General features: G+C 41.8%; 1 protein-coding gene across 1 annotated transcript in view; it reads left to right on the forward strand.

The window, feature by feature from the left end:
- Positions 1-25959, forward strand: part of ACOXL (acyl-CoA oxidase like) — a 388417-nt gene that overhangs the window by 225087 nt on the left and 137371 nt on the right. The window contains exon 13 of the mRNA XM_056126755.1: positions 15999-16088. Coding sequence (XP_055982730.1) covers positions 15999-16088 — 90 coding nt within the window. The remainder of the gene's footprint in view (positions 1-15998; positions 16089-25959) is intronic.

The raw sequence follows: 25959 nt of genomic DNA on the forward strand, positions 1-25959 counted from the left end.
TAAAGACTGTCTTGTCAGAGACATGAGTCGGGAGCAAGCCTGCCTCAGTGTACCTCACCTAGTTCATTCACTCATGGCTGATAGGCTGCTCCTTACCAGGTCTCCAGAACCACCCCCCACCACCACTACCACCACTGGGCATACCTTCACTGTGCTTCCAGGACTCTACCTTCTCCTGCCTCCTTTTTCTTCATTGTTACCACATCTTTGATTGGTGGCATTTTCTAGAGCAGTCACCTGTGTCTCCTCTTGCTGTGCTCATTCTTGTTGAGTCCGCCCCTTCTGGGTACTGTAAATGTGGCCTGTCATGATGAGAAGTCTCTGATGTAGGAAAGTGTCTCACTCCTGTCTCATATCCCCAGAGTCTTATATCTGACTCTCCTTTCAGCCAGAGCAGTTGGATGTCATTTTGCTTCTCACAGCTCATGTTCTGGGTGTGACTGTTGGACCTTTCTTTGCTAGGCCAGTCTTCCCCAGATGATGTAAACACCACAGCATTCACGTATGCCACGACTGGTCTTCATTCTCACCCACTCTTCTCCAGGCCTCTTCTCCAGGCCCCTTTTCCTGCCTCCATGCAACCCATCCGCCCCAGGTCACCAGCTAATTCCATCCTCACTCTCTTGCCTCCTTAAGACAAAGTTCTGAATCATTTTTTCAGATCAACAAAGCATCTGGTCATGGAGATAATGACAGAGCACAAGCCCAGTGTTGGTGAGGCCCTGTCACCCTGTTGCCACCCAACATTTCTGGTTGTAGCCCTGGTGGTGTCCTAACACCACCGGGACAGAGCAATCAACTCTGAGGCCCAAATGCCAGCCAAGAATTACTAGAAGTGACTTGGACCCCTGAAACTTTACTTGACATAGCCTCTCTCTCTCTCTCTCTCTCTCTCTCTCTGTCTGTCTGTCTTTCTTTCTTTCTCTCTGCCTTTCTCTCTCTCAATAAATATATTGTCTCTCTTAAAAACATATTATTTTATATGGAAATTGCAAAGTATCTGTGGTCCAAGGCTTGAAAATGTTTATGACTCTGCATTGTACTTAAGTAAACATAAAATGAATCCTCCAGAGGACTCCTGGACCCACCCCCCCCCCCCCAAGACTTGACGTCCAACCTTCCCTTTGGCCTCCTCACTCCCCCTTTGGTCCTCACCTCTTCTGCCCTTCTTCTTCCCAGTTCCTGTCCATGGTCCCCCATGGCCCACTGTATTTGCACATGCGCACTGTGTCCCACGAGCCTCCTCCCATTCCTGGTTTGGCCTGTCTCTCCCTTAAGCTCCCAAGTTAAACAAGCCCTAGGAAAACCTCTGGCATCCAGGTTAGGGGAGGTTTTTATATTATTTTTTTTTCTCACAGAACCCAGATATTTTTCTTCCTTGCACTTACCATGAATTTTTATTCTTTCAACTCCCTTGTTTGCCTAACTGACCACCATCTCAGGAGACAGGTTAGGGTCACATATGTAGTTTGGTGCCTGCACCCTCTTGATCCACATTTGGTGAAGCACCAACAAGTGACCTCCATCATACATCTCCAGCTTCTTGGTCCTCAGAAGGGCAGGGTCACTACAAAGCATGCAGGCAGGGCAGGATGACTTGTCATCACTTCTACCAGAACATCCATCTTCTACTGCCCTGGTTCTGTCAATCAGGAGGTCCCTCTGCCCCCCAGTTTGCAGCTGTCACAGGAGAAGGTGCTGTCACCCTCATATACCAGTGCTGCCCATACATACAGGTTCTCTCCTAACTAGGCAGTGGAGACACAGGTATAAAATGAACACAATTTTAAGACATAGTCCCTCTTAGTGATGGGGGACAGAGGGCCTGCCCATCTCTATAGTTTCACTGACCCCCCCCCCATATCAAATAAGCCTAAATTGATTGTGTCTGTTTTTTCTTCTTCAGATTAACAAAATTTACTCTCAATTTGTTCAAAGGCAGGGTGGGGGTGGGGAAGAAGAGAGGAAGAAGGCCTGTTTCTAATTTGTTCTGATACATTCATTAAATGTAATCATATATAGTAAAAAAAATTCAGAGATGTTAAAAACAGCAGGAAAATATTAAGCTTTCAGTGCACAAAGTTCGAATCATAAAATACATTTTGTGGGGCTCTCATTGAAATGGGACACAACCTTAATGACATTTACAATTACTTGCTAAGAGGCTCGATGTAACCCAGAAGGCAGAGATAGGGTAACGTGTCTGCCCAGCACGCTCTTTGCTTGCAGAGACTCTGGCCCGCATCACCCCTGAGGGTTCTGTTGGCTCTAACAACAGGCAGTTTAGAGTTCCCTGTCTAGTCCATATTCCTTTTTTTTTTATTAAGAGTGAAGTAAGCTAATGGAAAATATTATTCACTTCTTTTTGGATGAAGCTTATTTCTTTCCTCACTCTACTCTTTTTCTTCATTTCCCCAACCAGAAGTATAGAAGCAAAAACCCTCATGTAGAAGTCCCAATATGGAAAGAAGAAAAATGATGGAAACAACCATTTCATTCTGTAATAAAATCCTAAGGGGCCACTGAGTGCCCTGGGATGAGGGTTTAGAGAAGGATTTCCTCAGACTCAAAAAAAAAATGGGTTCAGAATGGAGAAGCAGCTCCCACTAATTTATCTGATTTGTTAACACACACACACACACACACACACACACACACACAGTACATTCTCTCACACAGTCTCCCTTTCTCACACACATTCTCTCACACATGTACACACACACTCACACATGCACAAACCTACTCAGACATTCTCTTTCTCACACTCTCACACACGTGCCTCACACACTTTATCACTCACATACCCTTTCTCACACCCTCGCTTTCTCTCTCTCTCTTTCTCACACATATACACATGCCTGCAAACACACATACACAAAGTAGGTTGCTAGAGCTGTGGTTTACAAAGTACCTCAGATTGAGTGATTCCAACTATGGAAGTTTCTTTGCTTATACACCCGGAAGTGAGAAGTCTGAAACAAGGTATTAGCACTTGCCTCTCTTTGGAAGCCTTTCTCCTTGGCAGTCAGATACCTGTCTTCTCCTTATGTGTCTCACTGGGCCTTAATCTCTGTGATTTTGTGTCCTAATGTCCTCTTCTAATACAGACAGTGGTCATAGTTGGAGTAGGGCCCACCCTGATGACTTCATTTAACCTAATTATCTCTTTATAGATCCTGTCTCCTAAGATACCATATTCTGAGGTTTTGGCGGCTAGGAACTCAACATGAGAATTTGGCAGGGGAGGGGGGGGACAGGGGGGTACAGTTCATTTTACAACATATACACACATTATTAATGACATATTTGACATACTTTTGGGGCTGGAGCACAGTGATTAGGGCATTTGCTTTGCACATGGCCCACCCCGGTTTGATTCCTCTACCCCTCTCGGAGAGCCCTGCAAGCTACTGAGAGTATCTAGCTGGCGCAGCAGAGCCTGGAAAGCTCCCTGTGGCATATTTGATATGCAAAAAACAGTAGCAAGTCTCACGATGGAGATGTTACTGGTGCCCACTCGAGCAAATCGATGAACAATGGGAGGGCAGTGATACACACACTCACACATATTCTCTGCAATAATTTTATGGATTTACTAAAAGTGAATTTCTATCTATTCAGAATTTACTTTTCCATATTTATTTGTTTACAGTATGTGTAAATTTAAAGTTTTGATGTCACAAAGTTTCTGTACCTCGCCACCACCAAAGTGCCCATGAACTTTTAACACTGTCCTTAGGTTGCTTTTAGCCCAGTATAATATTAATCGTCGTCGATTGCCTCGAGCAGGCCCCAGTAACGTCTCTTTCATCCTAGCCCTGAGATTATATTCAAGGCTTTTTAGGAGAATGAGACCCATCATTGTTACTGGTATTTGGCATATTTGGTGCGCCACGGGGAGTTTGCCAGACTCTGCCCTGTGGGCAGGCTATATTCGATAGCCTGCAAGTTTGTCCAGAGTAGGAATGAGATAATGAGATATCGTAAAAAGTATAATATTGTGATTATTTTAATGAGAATTTCCCTAATAACAAGTGAAGATGAACGTTTTTCACGTGCCTTCTGGTCATCCATAAATCTTCAGGAAATGTGTGTTTACCTTCCCCCATTTTCTAATGGGTTATTTATTGGTTTCTTTGTTGTCAAGCCTTGTGAATGCTTTGTGAATCTTGGATGTTAGGTGTTTACCTGAAATAGCTCTTTATCAGGTAAAAGGTGAATTGTTATATTTAACTGAGATACATCAGTACATTTTTAGACCCTGCGATGCAGAGTCCCGACAGAGACTCTGAATCTAGAACATTCCCTAGAATGTTCTAGGGGAGAATCTAGAACATTCCCTGGCACCCAAGACCTGACTTTCTCAGACTGTTCCCTCTCTGATCTCCTGATGGGTGGATGTGTGGAGGGAACCCACTGCACCTGCCCTGACCTTCAGTGAGTCATCCTGAGGCAGGAACCTGAGAATTGTCTGTGATGTGCTGCTTTCCTGCTGAGTAGACACCTTTGGCACCCCAATTAGAGCAGAGAGAATTATGAGACTTTGAAAAATAGAATGGAATTCCAACAGAATTTTCAAATGGAGGGGGAAATGCCCCTTTGGAAGAGGTAGAAGTGGAGAACATGAAATATAACCATGGTTATATATATCCTTAGAATACCCCTAGGATCTTCTATAAAGTACAATGTAAGGAACAGATTCCTTGCAACCTGACTGTGCCTCGTCCTGAGTAGAAGTAGGCTCTATGTGTGTGTTTGTATGTGTGTGGTGAGGAGAAGGGAGGCTGTGTCTTGGGGTGGGGCACAGGGTGAATCCCTGGGAAAGTGATCCCTGCCTGGGAATAGCACACCCTGAGGATGGCACATGTTTTCCAGTCTTGGTAAGAACAGACTCAATCCAGATTAAAAAAAAAATGAAAAAAAATAGCAGCACAGCAAAGAACTATGGGATGAGTTCAAGAGAAAAAGTGTAAGAATTATTTACCTGCCTGAGAAGCAGGAAGACAAACTAAATGAAGAAACACAAGTTAAATCACAGATACGACACTCAGATATAGGAGGTCTGAAGGGTCCCAGCCAACATAGAACCAAATAGAAAAACACCAAGACACATTATAATCAAAAGGGTAAAGACCAAAGACAGACAACATTGAAAGCAGTAAAATAAGAGAAGAAATTTACCTGGTAAGGAACTCCCATAAGATTCACAGCAGATCAAATGGGACTCTATAGACCAGAAGAGAATATAGTAAAACAAAACAAACCAACAACAACAAAAAGCTCAATGAATACCTCACCAAGTATACTCTACCAATTTAGATTTTCATTCAGATTTGAAGGAATGATAGCTTCATGAACAGGCTCAGGAAGTTCATATTCTTGAAACAAGACAAATCTCATAAACATCCATAACTTCTACAAAACAACATCATGAAATCAGCTATGCAGCCTATGAAGCCACACAAGAATGTTACCCCAGTGGAACATAAAATAACAAAATAGAAGACTAACACCCAAGAATAGTCGAGATAAGTACCAGGAGGTTTAGTCCATGGCTTGGAGGCCAGCCACACATCCTACGGGAAATGGCAGCTCAGATAGAGAAGGAAGCACCAAATAAAGGGTGTTGGGAGGATCCTCTCAGGATGGGAGATGCATGCTCAAAGTGGACTATAGACTGAACATGATTGCCACTCAATGCCTCTTTTGCAAACCACAGCACCCAAAAGGAGAGAGAACAAAAGGGAATTCCCTGTCACAGAGGCAGTGTGGGATGGGGGATGAGGGGTGAGAAGGATACTGGGACCCGTGATGGTGGAAAAGGGGCACTGGTGGAGGGATGGGTACTCGATCATTATATAACTGAAACCCAAGCACAAAAATTTGTAAGTCTACAACTGTACCTCATGGTGTTTCACTAATAACAGTTAAAAAAAATGTTACCCCAGAGAAAAGAAGATTCAGAGTTGGTACAGGGCAGAGCCCAAGAACTCACTTGGGGCAGTGAGGACCACACATTTCTGGGTACCTGGGAGATGCAGATAGTGTGAGTTCACTGAAGGCCTTGGGGCTCGTGACTCAGAGCTACAGCCATCCTTTCCCATACTGAATCTGTGGCGTCACCCTGGAGCATAAAGTGGTAGAAGCTGAAGTGAGTTTTTTTTTTCTTTTATTTTTATTCGTGAAACACCATGAGATACAGTTGTAGACTTACAAATTTTTGTGCTTGAATTTCAATTATACAATTATCAAATCCCATCCCTCCACCAGTGCCCATTTTCCACCACCGTGGTTCCCAGTATCCCTCCCACCCCTCATCCTCCCTCATCCTACCCTGCCTCTATGGCAGGGAATTCCCTTTTGTTCTCTCTATCCTTTTCGGTGTTGTGGTTTGCAAAACAGGCATTGAGTGGCAATCATGCTTGGTCTATAGTCTACTTTCAGCATTTCTCCCATCCTGGGAGGGTCCTCCCAACACCCTTTATTTGGTGCTCCCTTCTCTATCTGAGCTCCCTTTTCCCCTAGCATGAAGTGAGTTTGAGGGGAGCTGCTCTGAACTATTCCTCATAGGTACAACATTCCATCCATCCTGTGATTCCTCCACATTTCAGAAACCTCATACACCTGTGCAGCCCCTGTATGACCATCATTGCCCCAATTCCACCCTCTGAGATGGCCATTCTTACCCATCCCAGAACTGGGATCCTCTGCAACCTTGGGGAGAAATTTTCCAGGATTTCTGCAGCTACTTTGTCCTACCTCACCATGCCCACTTGTCCTCCCCAAAATCTAACGTGGATTCTGAGATCCTGGCCTGGTTGTGCCCTGACATCTGTGTTATGTTGTCTCTACTGCATTTGGGCTGTATTTTCTCTTAGACTGTGCCTGTCTTTCCCTCAGTCTACCCTGGCTCCTGGTCTTTGCACTTCCTCCTAAGACAGCCTGATGGAACAGTGGAGAGGCATGCACCATTGTTCATTCGTCTCTTCACCTTTCCACCTACCTACCTATTCCTCTGTCTGTCCAACTTTCTGTCCACCTCATAGAAGAGAAGTGTGCGTGCAGACATTTGAGTCGGATGGCTCTGAATTCCAGCTCTTGTCCGAGCATTATTTTCCTCTGGTCAGTCATAGAGACGCTATTGTGTGAGACTCTACAGCTTCTCACGTCTGCCAGATCCTGATTTCATGCCATAGATGCAGTGGTGAATAAGATACGGTCTGTGTTGTGTACAGTCTAGAAGGCTCAGACCAATGACGTCATGTATGTTATTTAGCAGTAGAGTCTAACATGGGTGTGTGATTGTAGGAGACTGAAATGCTAGGAAGAAGTGTGCACGCCACCTAAAGGAAAAGAGATAGAATGGTGTAGTGATGGATAGGGAAACGGTTTCAGAAGGAGGTATCCTGAATTGTCCCCAGCACTCAGGACTTATGACAGGAAAGAGACGAGAGTGAGAGCCCCAAAGTGATGATGAGAGTAAGCACAGGGGAGTGTTCCAGAGGGAATGAAATCATAATATCGCAAGAAGTGGGCAAGGTCACACAACTGGAATTGAATGGGGGCATTTCAGTGAGCTTCAGCTCTTTCATTCCTTGTGGTGTTGTGGTGCAGCTTGTTGTCATGAAGAGTAGATATGATGGAGCCTGCAATGACATAGCACATGATTATTCCTTGGCAATGGCGTCCATGACTATCTCTTCTCTTGGATCACCTGGGGTACTGGTTTATACAGTTAGTGAAGGTAGCAAGTGCTGAGATGAAAGGTGTTTGTGACCTTTGGCATCTCAGGTGGTATAACCCAGGACAGTTCTACTACTGTCCCCCCGGGAGTCTGATGGGTCACCGAGGCTCCCACAGTTCCCTTCCCTCCAGACCCTCCTTTTCTGTCTTCCTAACTGCCTTTCCTTGCACCCCATGAATGTTATTCTTTTCTAACAATTCTGCCCCTTTGTGGCCACGTTTCTTCTCCAGAACCCTCCAGAATGCCCTTTGTCTGTACATGCTCTGTGGGTTTCTGGGTCTCTTCACTCCAGCCTTCATCTTATACCTACTTCTATTGCTATGATCCTCACTTCCCATCCCAAGTCATTTGTGTGTGTTTGTAGTGTCTTTGTCTCTTAGACAACCTTTGATCTCCCATATTATGAGATTGTGGATACCTTTATCTCTTCTTTCCTTTTGTTTCCCCCTATTTTCTGATTAGGGATTTTGGGGTAAGTGGTAATGTTTATCTAATAAAAAAAACAAAAAGTGAGTTTTCATTTAGAAACATAAACACACACACATATCACTGTTTGCAATCCCATGTCCCCCTAAGAAGTAGGAGATCAGAATTTTAATAGAATTTCCACAAGAAACTGACCCTCCCTGTATAGTGCATTTCTCATGTTTTCCTCAACACACAATTCCCAGGAAGTCTTGAATCTGGCAGGTGTCTTAATGGCTGACCTCAGGTGGACCAAGAATCTAAATTTTGGGGCTGGAGCAATAGCACAGCGGGTAGGGCGTTTGCCTTGCACATGGCCAGCGGGTTGGATTCCCAGCATCCCATAGCCTGTGCGTGCTCAAACATGCTTTAGAAGGAACAAAATCCCAGCATCCCCTATCCCAGCACTTACAGCATACCCAGGTCCCCTAAGCACCACCAGGAGTAATTGTTGAGTGCAGAGCCAGAAGTAACCCCTGAGCATCGCTGGGTGTGACCCAAAAAGAAAAAAAAAGGAATATAAACTTTTCTTGGGGTGGGCTTCCCTGCCATTTTTTTTTTAGGGAAACAAGATCATAAACAAGACCCTGGAGTGTCAGGAAATTGGGAGAGGTGCGTGGACCAGGGATGCTGCCTTGCATGTGGTTGGCCTTTAGCTGGTCACTTTTCAGTTGTCCATAAGGGCTGTGGGCCTCATTACCTCAGCTCTGCCAGGGCCCTGTGAGAATCATGAGGAGAAACGATCACATAAGTTCTATTCAATTTTCAAACTGGGAGAGGAATTCAGAGCAGAGTTTCATCACGAAGAGAAATAAAGGAGGCGGCCTTTGAGGAATGGACACAAGATCAAACATGTTTATGTTAAAAGGACTCCACGGGGTGGAGTCTAGAAACAGTGGTATTCTCTAATGATCTTTGTGCTGAAGGTCCCTCTGGCCACTTCAACACCCGATGCCTGGTTCCAGAGCAAGATATGACCATGTTCACATGGTCAAACATCAAAAAGAACCATGACTCCCTTGCCTACCAGTAAAGAATAGAAGAAAATGCTCAAGGGAAACATATTTTGTTCCTTCTAAAGCATTGTTTGAGTACTTACAGGCTGTATGTCTTATTTATAACTGTTTCCCCCCAACAAGGAAGTGGTATTGTAATCTTAGTTATTTCCAAGCCAGCGTTTGAGAGATTATCAATATTCCAGTGGATCCCTCAAACCTCACTTTCCTCATCTGTAAAATGGGGCAGTGCTGACTTCACCATGGAAGGGGATTGTGAGAATGAAAAGGATAAAATAAAATAAATCTGTGCTTTTAATTAAGTGAAGTCTGAGCAAAGAACCAGCACAATATCTGACTTCTAAGTGCATGATAAATAGTAGAATTAAAATGATGAAAATGCGTCAGCACTATGGGGCAAGCAAGCACTCTGGGCATGATCACATTTAGTCAGAACCTGATTTTATGTGGTTTGTCTCAGGGCCAGGTTTAGCCTTATGGTTATGGCTGGCAGGAAAGCCAAGCTGGTCTAGGTGGGAAGTATTACTGGTTTATTTATCCATAAATATAGTCAGTTTGTGAGCATAATTAAGGATTCTATGGGCTGTGAGGATGTCTTTGCTTCTGTGAATTGTGGCTGCTGGTGTGGGCCTTTATGCTGAGGGGGACAGGGCAAGTGGCAGCCATGATGGGTGGCCCTCAGTGCCAGAAGCTGGGGAGCTGGAAAGAAGGGTATTCATCAGATTTCAGGTCTGTGGCTCCTCACAAGTGTGACTTCAAGAAAAGAATGTGGATTTCCCAAGGCATTACAGGTACTTGTGAGTACATGGCTGCCTGGGGAATCAGCCTTTTGTGACTCTGACTCCCATGTGGCCAGGCAGTATCCACCAGAGTGGAACCATAATTGCCTACCCAGAGCTGGAATGCTAAATGCAAATACCCCTGAGAGATGGAGTCTGGCCCTTACCTGGGGTATCTCTTACGCCAAGATTGATTTATGTTAAGCGGATATTTTAAAATTTAATTTTGTATTAAGGCACTGTGATTTACAAAGTTGATCATGATTGAGTTTCGGGGATACTGTTCCAACAGCAATCCCATCATGGTGTAAGCGAATTTTGAGAGGAGGAAAGATTTTGGAGATTTAATGGGGAGAACAAAAACCTGGAAAACCTTCAGGAGAGGGGAGGGCCTGTGGCCAAACAAAGGCAAACTTTGCTTCCCTTCACATTTTGTTCCAGGCTGATCAACTTTCTCTTTAGCAGCTGACTCTCCCACTCTGTGTTCAGAACTGCTAACAAGGTTTTGAAAAAGAGATGCAGACTACTGTCATTCAAGGGAGCATTTTTGAAAGTTGATTTTTGATTATTTTTATGTGTGTGTGTGTGTGTGTGTGTGTATGTGTGGTGTGTGTTTATTGAATCACCGTGAGACACAGTTAAAAGCTTTCATGATTTAGTTTCAGTTATACAATGATCGATCACCCATCCCTACACCAGTGTGGGTTATCCAACACTAATGTCCCCATTATCCCTCCCACCACCCCCCACCATCCCACCCCCTACCTTTATGGCAGACAATTTCGTTCTTTCTCTGCATTTTGGACATTATGGTTTGCAATACAGACACTGAGAGGCCATTATTTTTGGTCCTTTATCTACTTTCAGCATACATCTCCCATCCCGAGTGATCCCTCCAACCTTCAGTGATTTAGTGGTCCCTTCCCTATCCCAACTGCCTTCTCCCCCAGAACATGAGGCAGGTTTAAAAACCATGGAGCAATCCTCCTTTCCCTTGTTTCTACTGTCCTTGGGTGTTGGTCTGATATTATGTTACTTTATATTTCACTAATGAGAGCAGTCATTCTATGTCTGTCCCTCTCTTTCGGACTCATTTCACTTAGCATGATATTCTCCATGCCCATCTACTTGTAAGCAAATGTCATGACTTCATCTTTTCTAACAGCTGCGTGGTATTTCACTGTGTAGATGTACCATCATTTCTTTAACCAGTTATCTGTTCTTGGGAACTCAGGTTGTTTCTAGATTTTGGCTACTGTGAACAGAGCTGCTCCCGGGAGAGCACAAGGCAGAGTCTCCTACCCTGTGTCTGACTATCCTCGCCAGGGCCCAACAGCTGAAGACCTCCAGACCCCAACCAAGGCCTTACTGGGGCCACTCTCCACACACTTGGATAAGCCTCAGACATAACAGAACTGGCAGAGGAACCCAGGTGTGTGGGACCCGGGGCTGAGATCTCCAAGCCTGCACGGTTTGGGACTGGACCTGTCAGTAGCTAGACAGTTACACCCTCCAACTGCCGTGTAACCCCAACAACGGCCAGGATCCAGAGATTATCACAAGCTCCCGGGAGCGCGCGGCCGCATTTGCGGCCGCACAACTATTCATTTACTTTTCTCTAAGTTTTCAGGGTACCTTAAATATCCAACCCGCACGGCAGAGCCTGGCAAGCTATCCTTGGTCTATGCCAAATAGACCAAATTGATATGCCAAATCCAGTAATAAATGGATCTCATTTCCCTAACCCTGAATATGCAGAGTCGAGAAGGATATGGAAGGAGAGGCTAATAAAACACCAAGGCAGACATAGGCTGCCAAAACGCAGAAAAACAAAAATGATTGTCTGTACTTTTAATGCTCGTACGCTGGCATCTACTGCATCCATTGAAGACCTTATGGTACAAGCGCGAAAGATCAAGTACGACATCATTGGTCTGACCGAAAGGAGAAGACATCAATCCCATCATGCTGTTTTCGACACTGGAGAAGAACTGTTCCTTGGAACATGTGATAAAAGAGGCATTGGTGGTGTTGGTATCCTTGTCAACACAAACTTAGTCACGAGCATTGATTCATTCGAATGCCTAACAACCCGAATCGGACGATTACACTTGAATAAATGTGGCTCACTACCGGCAGTTTCTATCTTTGTTGTCTATGCACCAACATCCAGTTATGGTGAAAGAGAAACTGAGAAATTCTACATGGAGCTGGAGAAGTTCTATAAAGAAGATCACACCTTCTACAAGATCATTGTCAGTGATTTTAATGCCAAGATAGGACCAAGAAGATCAGTCGATGAACTCCACATCGGAACCCATGGCCTGGAATGGAACGAACAGGGTGACAGACTGTCTGAGTTCATCATGTCAACCAAAACCTTCCATGGTAACTCACAATTCCAAAAGGCTGAATCTAAACGTTGGACATGGGAGTCTCCCGATGGACGGTTCCACAATGAAATAGGCCACATCATATTCAATCAGTGGTTTTGCCTAACCAATGTTGCTGTTGTCCCAAAATTCCAAACGGGATCAGACCACCGTCTTCTTCATGCAAAATTCTACCTCACAGAACGAGGAGAAAAGAATGCAAGGTTTAAGAAGAGGACTTCCAGAACAACCACCAACTGGGAGCTCTTTATCTCTTTGCGGCAACATGGGAAGATGCCGTCATTGACAACATTGATGAGGAATACGATCGAGTGATTCAGCACCTCCATGATTGTGCAAGGAATGCCAAGAGAGAGATAACCACAAAAAACCGTCTTTCTTCGAACACTCTTGAATTTATTCGCCAACGTGGCTTGGCACATGCCTCAGGCAACCACAAGCGAACATCCGAACTGGCAAAACAGTGCAGAGAAGCCATCAAGGATGACCTCAAAAACAGGAGAGCAGCAGTACTGGTAGATACAGCAGAAGCTGGGAAAAACATTCGTAATGCCCGCCTGTCCTTCACCAACTACAAAACCAAGATGACTGCCCTCCGACATCATGATGGATCTATCACATCTTCCAGAAGGGCAATGGAGAAGATTATTCATGACTTCTACTCAGATCTCTTTAATAGCCACATCCACTTGCCCACATACCACATACCACATGATGGATATGTCGTTCCCAATGTTCTCCCTTCCGAAATCCAACATGCCATCTCGTCGGTAAAGAAACAAAGAGCACCTGGCCCAGACAAGATCAGACCTGAACACCTGAAGAACTTACCATCAGTACTCATCAATACATTGGCTCGACTCTTCACACGCTACCTGTCTGAATGCAAGGTTCCATCCCACTGGAAAACCAGCAGGACTGTACTACTATATAAGAAAGGAGACATCCACGACATTGGTACAGTTCTTGGGCAAGATGCTGAGAGTCGGGGCTTCCCTTTTATGTGTGTGTGTTTTAAATTTTTTTAATGAATCACTATGAGATACAGTTAAGACTTACAGACTTTTCGTGATTACATTTCAGTCATACAATGATCGACTACCTATCCCTCCACCAGTGCCCATTCTCCACCACCAATGTTCCCAGTATTCCTCCAGTCACCCCTCTTCGATCCCCCTGCCTCTGTAGCAGTCTCATTCCCTTTTACTCTCTCTCTCCTTTTAGGTGTTATGGTTTGCAATATGGATACTAAGGGGTCATCATGTTTGGTCCATAGTCTACTTTCAGGAAACATCTCCCATCTTGAGCTAGCTCTCCAAGCATCATTTCGTTGGTGGTCCCTTCTCTATCCAAGCTCCCTTTTCCCCTCAACATTTGAGGCCAGCTTCTAAGCCATGGACAGAGCCTCCTGGCCCTTGTCTCTATTGTCCTTGGGTGTTAATCTCCCATTATTTTACTTTATATTCCACAAATTAATGCAGTCATTCTATGTCTGTCCCTCTCTCTCTGATTCATTTCACTTAGGGTGATACTCTCCATGTTGCTCCACTTATATGCAAATTTTGTGACTTCATCTTTTCTAACAGCTTCATAGTATTCCACTGTGTAGATGTACCAGAGTTTCTTTAACCAGCCATCTGTTCTCAGGCACTCGGATTTTTTCCAGATTCTGGCTATTGTAAACAGTGCTGTAATAAACATACAAGTGCAGATATCATCCCTATAAGGACACCCATGAGATTCTTCAAAGAAATTGATCAAAATTCATATGGAACAACAAACCTCCATGAATAGCTAATCAATTCTTGGGGAAAAGAAGATGGGAGACATCACCTTCCCAACCTCAAATTCTACTACAAATTGGTAATATTTAAAACAGCATGGTATTGGAACAAAGGCCAATGGAACAAGGTAGAATATCCTTACACACACCCTCAAATATATGATCATCTTAATCTTTGATAAGGGAGCAAGAAGTATGAAGTGGAGCAAGGAAAGCCTTTTTAACAAATGATACTGGAAAAACTGGACAGCTGCATGCAAAAAATGGGCTCAGACCTCTTTCTAACACCATGCACAAAAGTCAGCTCAAAATGGATTAAAGACCTTAACATCAGACCAGAATCCATAATGTGCATTGAAGAAAAGGTCGACAGAACCCTCCACGACATTGAAGCTAAATGGCAAAGATGATATGCCACTGACCAAGCAAGTGGAAACACAGATAAACAAATGGGACTATCTTAAACTAAGAAGCTTCCATACTTCAAAAAAATTAGTGACCAGAATACAAAGACAATCTACAGAATGGGAAATGATATTCACCCAATATCCATCTGATAAGGGGTCAATATCAAGGATATACAAGGCACTGGTTGAACTCTATGAGAAGAAAACATCCAACCCCATCAGAATATGGGGCAATGAAATTTCTCAAAGAAGAAATTCGAATGTCCAAAAGGCACATGAAAAAATGCACTTTCTCACTAATCATCAGGAGATGCAGATCAAAACAGCAATTAGATATCATCTCACACCACAGAGACTGGCTCACATCCAAAAGAGCAAAAGCAACTGGTGTTGGCGTGGATGTGGAGAGAAGGGGTTTCTCCTTCACTGCTGGTGGGAATGTCGACTGGTTCAGCACTTTTGGAAAACAATATGAACATTTCTCAAAAAATTAGAAATTGAGCTCCCATTTGACCCAGAATAGCACTTCTGTGAATATATCTTGGGTGTGCAAAGTACAGTAGAAGTGTTTGTTTTTTAAGGGAAAGAAAAATCTAGTTGCGAGCCAGAGGAGGGTGAGTTTCACGATTCAGGATGGCAGTTGATGATTTTATTTGTCTCCCAAGATTCATAGGTATATTTGCTAGTTTTATTTATTTAATTTATTTATTAAAGCCATGCTCAGGATGGGCAGGTGCCATCTCCCTCTAATTCTCAGCTGACCTGGTTGGAGTTCCAATGTGTGGGTGAGGATATAGTGCTGTTTAGGGGCTTCAACAGTTATATTATGATGTGGGGTAGGAGCTAGAGAGGCCATAAAGTACGAAAGTTGAACTATAGGCTACAAGCAAAGCATACTCTTCAATCTTGTCACTATCCCTCTGGAGATATACGCTAGTTTTTAAAGGTGATAGGAGTGAGGGAGGCATCAGTTTTCTACATATTGTAGGGTATAATCATTAATACTTTGACATTTATTAAACTTTATAAGAATTCAAAGAGAGAAAGCATAATTTGGTGAGATATTTTGGGGTAACATGGCATTATCTTCAAATGTCTTTGCTGGGGCTAGAGCAATAGCAAAGTGGGTAGGACATTTGCCTTGCACACGGCCAACCCAGGTTCAATTCCCGGCATCCCATATGGTTTCCCAAGCACTGCAATGAGTAATTCCTGAATGCAGAACCAGGAGTAACCCCTGTACATCACTGGGTGTGACCCAAAAAGCAAAGAAAAAAGTCTTTACTACTACACCCAACTTACTATTTTATGCACCAAAAATTAATATTATGCATTTTTTTACAAAAATTTCTGGATAAAGAGAAATGTAATTTTTTTAAGAGAAATGTTTTTTTTTTTCTTTTTGCAATAGGGCTACATGATGGAAAACCGAATCTCGGGATTGAAATGTGACACTGATGTATTTGCAACTTTTGAAGGTGACAATGTTGTTATGCTTCAGGTAAGAGTTAAGAAATTCTGTTTTTCTTGAAAGATACTCTTAAAAATTTATAAGGGGGGTCAGGCACAGCCAGCAGGCTCAGGGCTTACTCTAGCTCTGTTCTCAGATAGCATTCCTGGCAGTGCTTGGGGAACCATTTGCTGTGCCAGGGATCGAACATGGGTCAACCTTGTGCAAGACAGTTGCCTTACCAACCCTGTTCTATCTCTCTGGTCCCAAAAAGTGTATTTTTTAAGAGCAAGAGTTATCCAGAAATCTAAGAGTTTTTATACATTTTATCTTCTTCTGATGTCTTTATTTAATTGACAGGTGTTTTCCTGTTAGGCACTTGATTTTTGCAGTAGGTGAACAAGGGATTAAATTATTTCTATCTCACCTGATCTTTTGATGATCAATTACATATTTTGCTTAAGAAAACTATTTCTTATCCATATTGAGTCAGAGTTTTCTACAGAGAAGACTATTCCCAAAGAATATGTAAGGCTCCAGAAAAAGAACAAGCAAAAGACATGAAAAGCCAATTTATAAAAGAGCAATTGATCAGCCTCACTTCTGATCAAAGAAATGTACAGGAGGGCATAATGTTTTCTTTTCACTGTCAACTTGGTTCCTGTGTAGGAGCATGCTGAAGTGTACCAGTGTTGTGAGAACAAAAGACATGTTTTTTTCATGCTATTGGACTGTATAATTCTACTGGTTTCTAATTCATACAAAAAATGTTAGGACACAAACATTTCCTCTGGTAAATTATTTATTATGGGAAAATATTGGAACCTAAATGTTAAATAATATGAAAATGATTGTGTCAATCATGTTCTGCCTAGAAAAACATGATGTAGTATTTAAAAATGTGCTCACAAGGTTTATTACAGCAGGAAAAGAATCTGATAAGTAAATAACATAAATTTTATATAAAAAGTGATCAACATTTGGTGTTTTGGGGTTTTATTTTAGTTTGGTTTCTTTGTTTTTGATTTCTGGGCCACATTTGTTGATACTCCTGGCTTTGCACTCAGGAATTACTATTGGCTGTACTTTGGGGGGAGGGTCACACCTGGGATGTCTGGGACCAAAAGCATTAGCTTCATGCAAGGCAAATGCTCTACTGACTGTACTATCTCTCTGGCCCCAACACTTGGTATTTTAAGACATAAGAATGGGGTCATCTGACTCTGCTTAAGATGGAGTAGCTCTTTCTTCCCAGAGCCTTCTCTTTACAATTCAATATCTTATGCATAATGCAACAAACAAGCATGGGCAGACTTTGAAAAGGGTAAAGAAATCAGGCTACCTAGGGACTTTGAGGTAAATTCTAAGTTCCTTGGGGTCCTCTTTGTCTCTCATGAATTCTGGACAGATCATATATGCCTGAGTTTCTGACATTCACAAATAGAATATGTTCTGGAAAAAAACTTGATTCCGTAGCCATAAGACAGGAAAGATGGTGGCCCAACAACAAAAATTTCTTTTGGCAACATTTACTCTACACAAACCATACACAGCTCAGAAAATGAGAAAACACCATGTACTTAGGATCTGTTAGGAGTTGAGCTTCCATTTGACCCCCAATGAAAGGAAGTAGAGAGAAGGAGGTAGCACTTTTTCCACCACATCCAGTGATGTTGAAGTGACCAAGTAGGAAGCTAGTTTTTCATCCCCTGCCCAGTAGAACTGCAAGTCTCCCATCAGGATAATGTTCTCAGAGCCTGTTGGTGAGCTAAGCCTTCACCTCCACCCAGTAGAAATAGCTCAGTAAGGTAATGAAAGGTGGGACCAATCACTTGTAGGTTGAACTCTCTATTCAAGTGTCATTGTGGTCCAGTGGAGAGTTAATTCATTACTCTCTGGCATCTGATATATTAAACTGAGAGGTATGAGTCAGGAATAATCACCATTCTACAATCTTCCTCATCCCTGATCTCAGGGAACACATTGAGGAGCTTTACAGGAAAATTGCAAAAAAAAAAAATCCCAAACCCAAACCAAAGAAACAAATGAAAAACAAGTACAGACAATATAAAGGACAAGAAGGCATTCTGATGCATCTTCCTACCCTCTCACTCCCTATAGAAGAGGACCCCATTTGAAGATGAACCTTCATCTTCATCTGTTTTTCCTCTCTGGGTGATGAGTGGACATTAAACATCTCCCCCTTTTTGTCGGAATGGAAACCAAACTTTTGCCCTTCCCAAGCTTTAAAGAGAAGAAAGGGGTAGGGGAATTAAGGCTAGTTGGCAATGTACCTTCCTTCCACTTCCCTGGTATAAGAAGAACCAAAAGGTGCTGAAGTTTCACCCCATATGTCTGCATCAGGGCAATGCATGTAACTGCACCATTTTGAGATAAGAGTAAAAGTAAACAGATATTTAGATGAAAATTATTCTGATACTGTAATGAGTGTTCTAAATTAAACACTGAACCCTACAATAAAGGTTAAAGAACAAAAGTATAAAATTTATTATTGCCACAATAATTTGTTAAAGAATATACACTATGAAAAGATGTGAATTGTGACATCAAAAACCTAGAATGGAGTAGAGTATAAGGGTAAAGTTTTTATATACAATTGAAGTAAATTATTATATATTTTAAATAGACAGTTTTATATATAAAACATATATGTTCACTCATGGAAATCACAAAGCAAAAAGCCACAGTAGATATTATGAGAAGTGGAAGAGGCGATATTACAATGGATGCCATAGAAATGCGAAGGATCAATTGAAAATATTGTGAAAAATTAAATACCAAAAGCATGATAATCTGGAAGAAATTATTGAACTTCCAGAAATAGTCTATCAAGAATCAATCATGAAGAAATAGCTAATCTGAATGGATCAATAACAAGTAGTAAGATTGGAATGATAGCCAAAAACTCCCAGCAAAGTAAAGCTCTGGACTAAATGGCTTATCTGTTAAATTCTACTAAACACACACTAAAAAGAGGTAAAGGTAAAGGTAAAGGCCCTCCCGTTGATCGTCGATTTGCTCGAGCGGGCCCAGTAACGTCTCCATTGGAGACTTTGTTGTTACTGTGTCTGGCATATCGAATACGTCACGGGGAGCTTGCCAGGCTCTGCCGTGCGGGCGAGATACTCTCGGTAGCTTGCCGGGCTCTCCGAGAGGGGCGGAGGAATCGAACTCGGGTCGGCCATGTTGGCCGCTTGTAAGGCGAACACCCTACTGCTGTGCTATCGCTCCAGCCCTTAACAGTAATCTCTCTCAAACTTTTCTAAAAAGCAAAAGGGGAGGATGCACTATTATACTCATTTTTTGAGGTCAACATAATACCAGTAATAAAACCAAATAAGGACATTATAAAATAAGAGAACACAATAGAACAATATTTCTCATGCATTCAATGTATGGGAAAATTATCAGTGGCAGCAACTACAGAAAACATAGCAGATTTCCCAGTATCTTGGGAGCTGGAGAGATAATACAGCAGGTAGGGTGCTTGCCTTCATGTGGCTGACCCTAGTAAAATCCCCAGCACCCCATATGGTTTGCCAAATCATACCAGGAGTGACCTGAGTTCAGAGCCACAAGTAAGCCTTGAGCACCACTAGAAATGGCCCCAAAACAAAAACAAAAGAGAGAGAAAGAGAACCATAGCAAACTGAATTCTGAAAACCATTAAAATGATTAGACATCATGATTAAGTAAGATTTTTCTCAATATAAAAAATTTAAATAGACAGTGTAAATCAATAAACATGATCACTGTCCTCCTGTTGTTCATCGATTTGCTCGAGCGGGCCCAGTAATGTCTTCATTTTGAGACTTGTTATTACTGTGTTTGGCATATTGAATACATCACGGGTAGCTTGCCATGCTTTGCCGTGGGGGCGAGATACTCTCGGTAGTTTGCCGGGCTCTCCGAGAGGGGTGGAGGAATCGAACCCGGCTTGGCTGGGCTGGCTGTGTGCAAGGCAAACGCCCTACCGCTGTGCTATCATTCCAGCCCAATAAACATGATACACTACATTAATAGAAAATATAAATCATAATTTCTTTCAATAGATGAAGAAAATGCATTTGACAAAATTCAGCATCTTTTCATCACAGCATCTCTCAACAAACTGAGTATAGCTGGACAAGGACTATACTTGAACTTATTGAAGGCCATATATGACAAGCTCACAGTCAATATACATAATATACATAAAAAGTTGAATGTCTTTCCTTTTTAGATCAGGAATAATACAAGAATGCCAGATCTCACTATCCCTACCTTACATAGTTAAGTTCTTGCCAGGGAAATTTGGTGAGGAAAAAAAAATATAAAGTATCCAAATAGGGATAAATAAAATGGTATCTCTTTGTAGATAATTTGTTCTTCTATATAAAATCCTAAAACCATCACCAAGTATTGTGAGAATAAGTAAATTTAGTTGTTATAAGCATGGCAGCTTTAAAAAACTAGTTGTGATTCTATATATGACACAAAATATAAAAAAGAAAACAATTCAATTTATAACTTAAAAAACAAATCATAAAATCAAGCAGAATGTGAAACATCTGTACACTGCAATACAATAAGGAAATAAATAGAAGCATAAAAAATGGATCATATCTTGTCCAAATGAGAATATTCCAAAGTTCATAAACAAACACAAATGTTAAGGCAATCCTAAGAAATAAGAATAAAACCAGAGTCATTCCATTCTCTGATTTCAAACCTTACATAGCTATAGTAACCAAACAGTGGGGTACTTTCATTTAAAAAAAGTGTCCTAGAAGCCAGTGAAATACAATTAAGAATCCAGAATAAACCCATGCTATACAGAAAATATTTGACAGGGGAACCAATAATATGCACCTGAGAAAGTATGTTTTCTTCAGTAACCAGTGCTGGGAAAATGAAATATTCACCAAAACTGAAATTGAATCACTATTTTATACCTTTCCTCCAAATTAGCTGAAATTATTAGAGACTTAAATACAAACCAAAGCTGTATAATTCCTAAAAGGAAACAGAGGGAGAACTCCAAATATGTTGGTCTTGGCAATGCTGTTTTAAAAAGGACAACAGCCATCCCTCAAAAACTGTAAAGGTAAACAACTAGAACAACAAACTAAAATACCTTTGAATAACGAAATAAACAGCAAAATTAAAAACAATCCATATAATGGAATAATTTTTCTGATAAGGGATTAAGTCTAAAATATATAATGAAGAAGAGAGATGAGACCAAAATGATGGACATTACCCAGCACCAGGCTGAACAGAAATGACCAAAGTATTCCATGAATGTCCTTCCCGATCATGATCATGATTGTCCTGTTGTTCGTTGATTGCAGGCACCAGTAACGTCTCTTTCGTCCTAGCCCTGAGATTTTAAGAAGTACCATATTCAAGGCTCTTTCAGGGTTAGGAGAATGAGACCCATCATTGTTAGAGGTATTTGGCATATTGGGTACGCCACAGGGAGTTTGCCAGACTCTGCCATGTGGGCAGGTTACATTTGGTAGCCTGCAAGGTTGTCCAAAGTAAGAACGAGATAATAAGATGTTGTAAGGCCTCAAATGCTGCGCAAATGCGGCCGCGCACTTCTGGGAGCTGGGTTTTATAGTCTCTGGGTCTTGACCATTGATGGGATTACCTGGCGTTGGGGGCAGTTGGTGGGTGTGACCCCTGCCTACTGGAAGATGGAGGATCTGGGTGGAGGATGCTCAGCCCAGGGACCCGCATGCCTGTGTTCCTCTGCCGGTTCCTTCATGCGTGTGGAGAGTGGTCTCAGCATGGTTGTGGCTGGTTCTGAAGGTCTTCAGCTGCTGGGGCTCTGCTCCGGATGGGGAGAGAAACTCAACCTGCCCCCCTCCAAGGGACCCCAGTGAGGACAGCTAGGCGCGGGGGCAGGAGACTCCTTGTGAATGTCCTTGTGGAACAAAAAGATGGCAGTAATCAGCTAAGCTAATTACTGAGAGAATATCCACACACAGAGATCTGTTATGCAGTAAGATGACCCAACGTCTCACTCCAGGGCTGGGTCAGCAGAGACTAAGCTAAACAGTAGTGCTGTGGCAGGTGAGGTGCTGTGATGGGTAGTGGTGGCAGTGACTGACTGGGGAACAGCATGAGCAATAAAATCTGTGAGTTTTTAATACATCCATGAGCCGATCTCATGCAGTAGGGGAAAGGTAGCTTGGATGGAGAGAGGATGTTTGCTCAGGATAGTAGATGCATGTTGAAAGTAGACTATGGACCAAACATGATGGATGCTTGTTACCTGTATTACAAACCATAACACCCAAAAGGACAGAGGGTAGGAGGGATTGTGCCTGCCAGAGGCAGAAGGTGGGAAGGGGTTGGGGAGGGATACTGGGAACATTGGGGGTGGGGAATGGGCACTGGTGGAGGGGTGGATACTTGAACATTGTTTGACTGAAATGCAATCATGAAAGTCTGTAAGTCTGTAAGTGTATCTCATGATGATTCATTAAAATAAAAAAATTTAAAAATAATAATAAAATAAAATTTAAAAAAAATACACCCATGGCACTTTGGCTCTCCACTTCCCCACACAAAGTCTAGGGAGGAAACTGGAATACAGCCTAGCAGACTCACAAACTGGCAAAAAACAATTTGGTACACTGCCTGCATTTCTAGTTGAGACTTCTGGACTCAGTTCATACTAGCACTGCACTGTAGCACTGTCCTCCCGATGTTCATCGATTTGCTCGAGCGAGCCCAGTAACATCTCCATTGTGAGACTTGTTGTTACTGTGTTTGGCAGGCAAAATACTCTCAGTAGCTTGCTGAGATTTCTGAGAGGGGCAGAGGAATCGAACCCGGCTTGGCCGGGCAGGCGGCTTGCAAGGCAAATGTCCTACCACTGTGCTATCGCTCCAGCTCTCCTAATCAAAGGAAATAGCTAGTATCCTCACTGCAAATCTCATCAAAGGGCTGGTATTGACTTAGTTACAGAATGAGAAATGGGGAATGAGGGTGAAAGGAAATGTAGATTCTGATAGGCAGTGCCCTAAGCCCAAGGACTGAAACCATAGAAGCAGGGTGAGGCCCTAAGAACTTTGTGAACCAGGGGCCAGTGCAGATTCACGTGCAGAGGCTCTGCAGCAGGTGGACACAGCACAAACACAGCAGCATAGACTCTGGGTGTAATTGGTGAACACATGTTTTTTTAAAAAAAATTTAATCACCTTGAGATACACAGTTACAGGACTGTTCATGATCGGTTTCAGTCTCACAATGTTCCAACACCCATCCCTCAACCAATGCATATTTCCCACCACCAGTGTCCCCCTTTTTCCTCCTGCCACATCCCCCCACACACATACACAGACTATATATGCCAGGCACTTTCCTTCTTTTCTCTCTCTCAAGTGAACGGAAGTCTTAAGATTGCCACTTCAAACTTCATAAGACCAGACCCTCACACATAGTCCTTATTGCACAGAAGGCACAAGAAGAAGTAAAGAAGCCTACTGGGATTAATATGTGTGGGTAATGGTCATTTGTTCTATAACCTCTCAGATGATGACTTCAGAATGACTTTTGGAAAGCTGAAATGAAATCACAATAGCACGGACTGCCATTAAAGAAAGAAAAAGTATGAAAGAGAATGTGAGAAAACTGTAATCAGTATCACAAAGTATGATGAAATTTTTAAAAAATCACTGAAATCTCTCAGTAGCAGTGTGACAGAGGCTGAGGAATGAATCTGAACTTTTGAAGACAAGATATAGTAAACCATCAATAAAGAACATAAAATGGGAAAAAAGATTTATGGTGGGAAAACGATTTGTAAGAAATGAAGAAAATACCAGAGTTGTTATATGAGTTCAAGAGCAATAATGAACAAATTCTAGGAGTCCTCTGTGAATATGGAGAATTGGTAAAACAAACAAACAAACAAAACTGTTCATCAGAACTATTATAGCTGAGGATTTCCCTGATTTGAAGACTGAGTAATGTACCCATATTCAAGGAACTCAAGGATTCAAGAACTTAAAAATTCAAGAAACTCAAAAATAACTCTAAATAGAAAAGCTCCAAGACACATTGTAATTAATATGACAGAAGTCAAAGACAGAGGTAGAATTCTAAGAGCAACAAGAAGAAACTTATATATAAAGGATACAGCACTTGATTCATGGCTAGTCTATGAAATGAAAACTATAGTCCAAGAGAGAATAGTTGTATAATAGCAAGCAAGCTGAATTAGATATCTAAAAAAAGAATACACTATCCAGCTAGGTTGTCCTTCAAATTTGAAGAAAACCGACATAGTGTTATGGATGAGCAGAGTCGGAGAAGTTCATTACCAAATAGTGCTGGTAGAATTGGGGGTGATAAAAAGAACATTTATCCACTTTGGTGGCAATGCCATCTAGTTCAGCATCTATGGAAAAAATTATGGAAACTTCTCAAAAAAATTAAGAATTTATCTTGCATATAGCTCAGAAATTTGATCTGATATTGCCCTAAGAACCCCAAAATGATATTTTGAAAAAACATTTGCACTACTAAATTGCAGTATTATTTATGAGTAACCAAGATTTGAAAATAATGTAAGTTCCCAGAACTGATGAGTGAATAAACTGTGATATTTATACATGTATACATAGATTAAAATATAATATATACACAATGGGATATTGCAAATGGAACTATTAAATGATGGGATTTTAAGGGACTACAATGAGACTATGAAAAGATGAAATCATGCAATTCATTGCTAAGTGAATGAAACTAAAGGATAGTATGCCAGGTGAAGTCAGCCAGAGAAAGAGGATCAAATACAGAACAGGAACACATGCTTCAAATGTGAAGTATAAAGAACTATAGTAAGTAACAAATAGCCAACAATAACAGATCCTGAGAGTTGGCCTATCGAACTGAGTTTATCAAGTGGTCCTTGAGACATTTGTGGAGGGACACTGGCATTTTGGCGGTAGGAGTGGTATTAGAGCATTGTATGCCTGGAACTCTGTTATTAGAAGTTTTGTAGGGCCAGAGAGATAGTACGGTGGGTTAGACACTTGTCTTACACAATCTACTTGGGTTCAATCTCTAGCACCATAGATGGCCTCCTGAGTCCCACCAGGAATAATTTCTGAGCACAGAGCCAACAATAGTCCCCAAGCATAGCCTAGTGTGGCTTAAACTACGTAGATGGATATTACAAGGAGTATTTTAAATCACTGTGCCTAAAAATTTTTTTAAAATATAAAAATCTTACAAAATATATAATGGGCTCAACTAACTGAATAACAAAAAAGACAGTCTAATCAAAAAATGAGCAAAGGACCTGAAGGAACAGTTTACAGAAAAATATATATATAAATGGCCAACAAGTACATGCGAAGATGCTCTATATCATGAATCATCAAGGAAATGAAAACTAAAACCACAGGGAAATATCACCTCAGTAAAATGAGATCATCAAAAATACAGGATGCAGAGAAAAAGAGAATCCTTTTGCGCTGTTGGTGGCAACATAAAAGAACAGCCACTGTGAAAAGTAGTGTAGAGGTTTTTCTGAAAATTAAAAGTGGAAATACCATGTGATCTTAATCCTACAGGAAAATGAAGCCTGACTAAGAAATGTCGGTGCCACAGGTTCATTGCAGCATTATGTACACTAACCAAGATAGGAAAACAATATAAGTATTAAGGACGGGTTAATGATCAAATAAAATGGGATATCTACATGTAATTCTATACAGATACATAATAACCTGGTCATAAAAAGAAAGTATGTGGTTTGTGACAGCATAAAAGGAAAAGGAGGAGAAGAAAAACATGCTGAAACTCAATAATAAAGTTGCAGAGTAAAACAAAACCAACCTTAAAGCAATCTCAGATTGTGATTCCATATATCTAATATTCTTGAAACTACCAAATT

The sequence above is a fragment of the Sorex fumeus genome, unplaced genomic scaffold (assembly GCF_029834395.1).
Source record: "Sorex fumeus unplaced genomic scaffold, SorFum_2.1 ptg000006l, whole genome shotgun sequence".
Lineage (NCBI taxonomy): Eukaryota > Metazoa > Chordata > Mammalia > Eulipotyphla > Soricidae > Sorex > Sorex fumeus.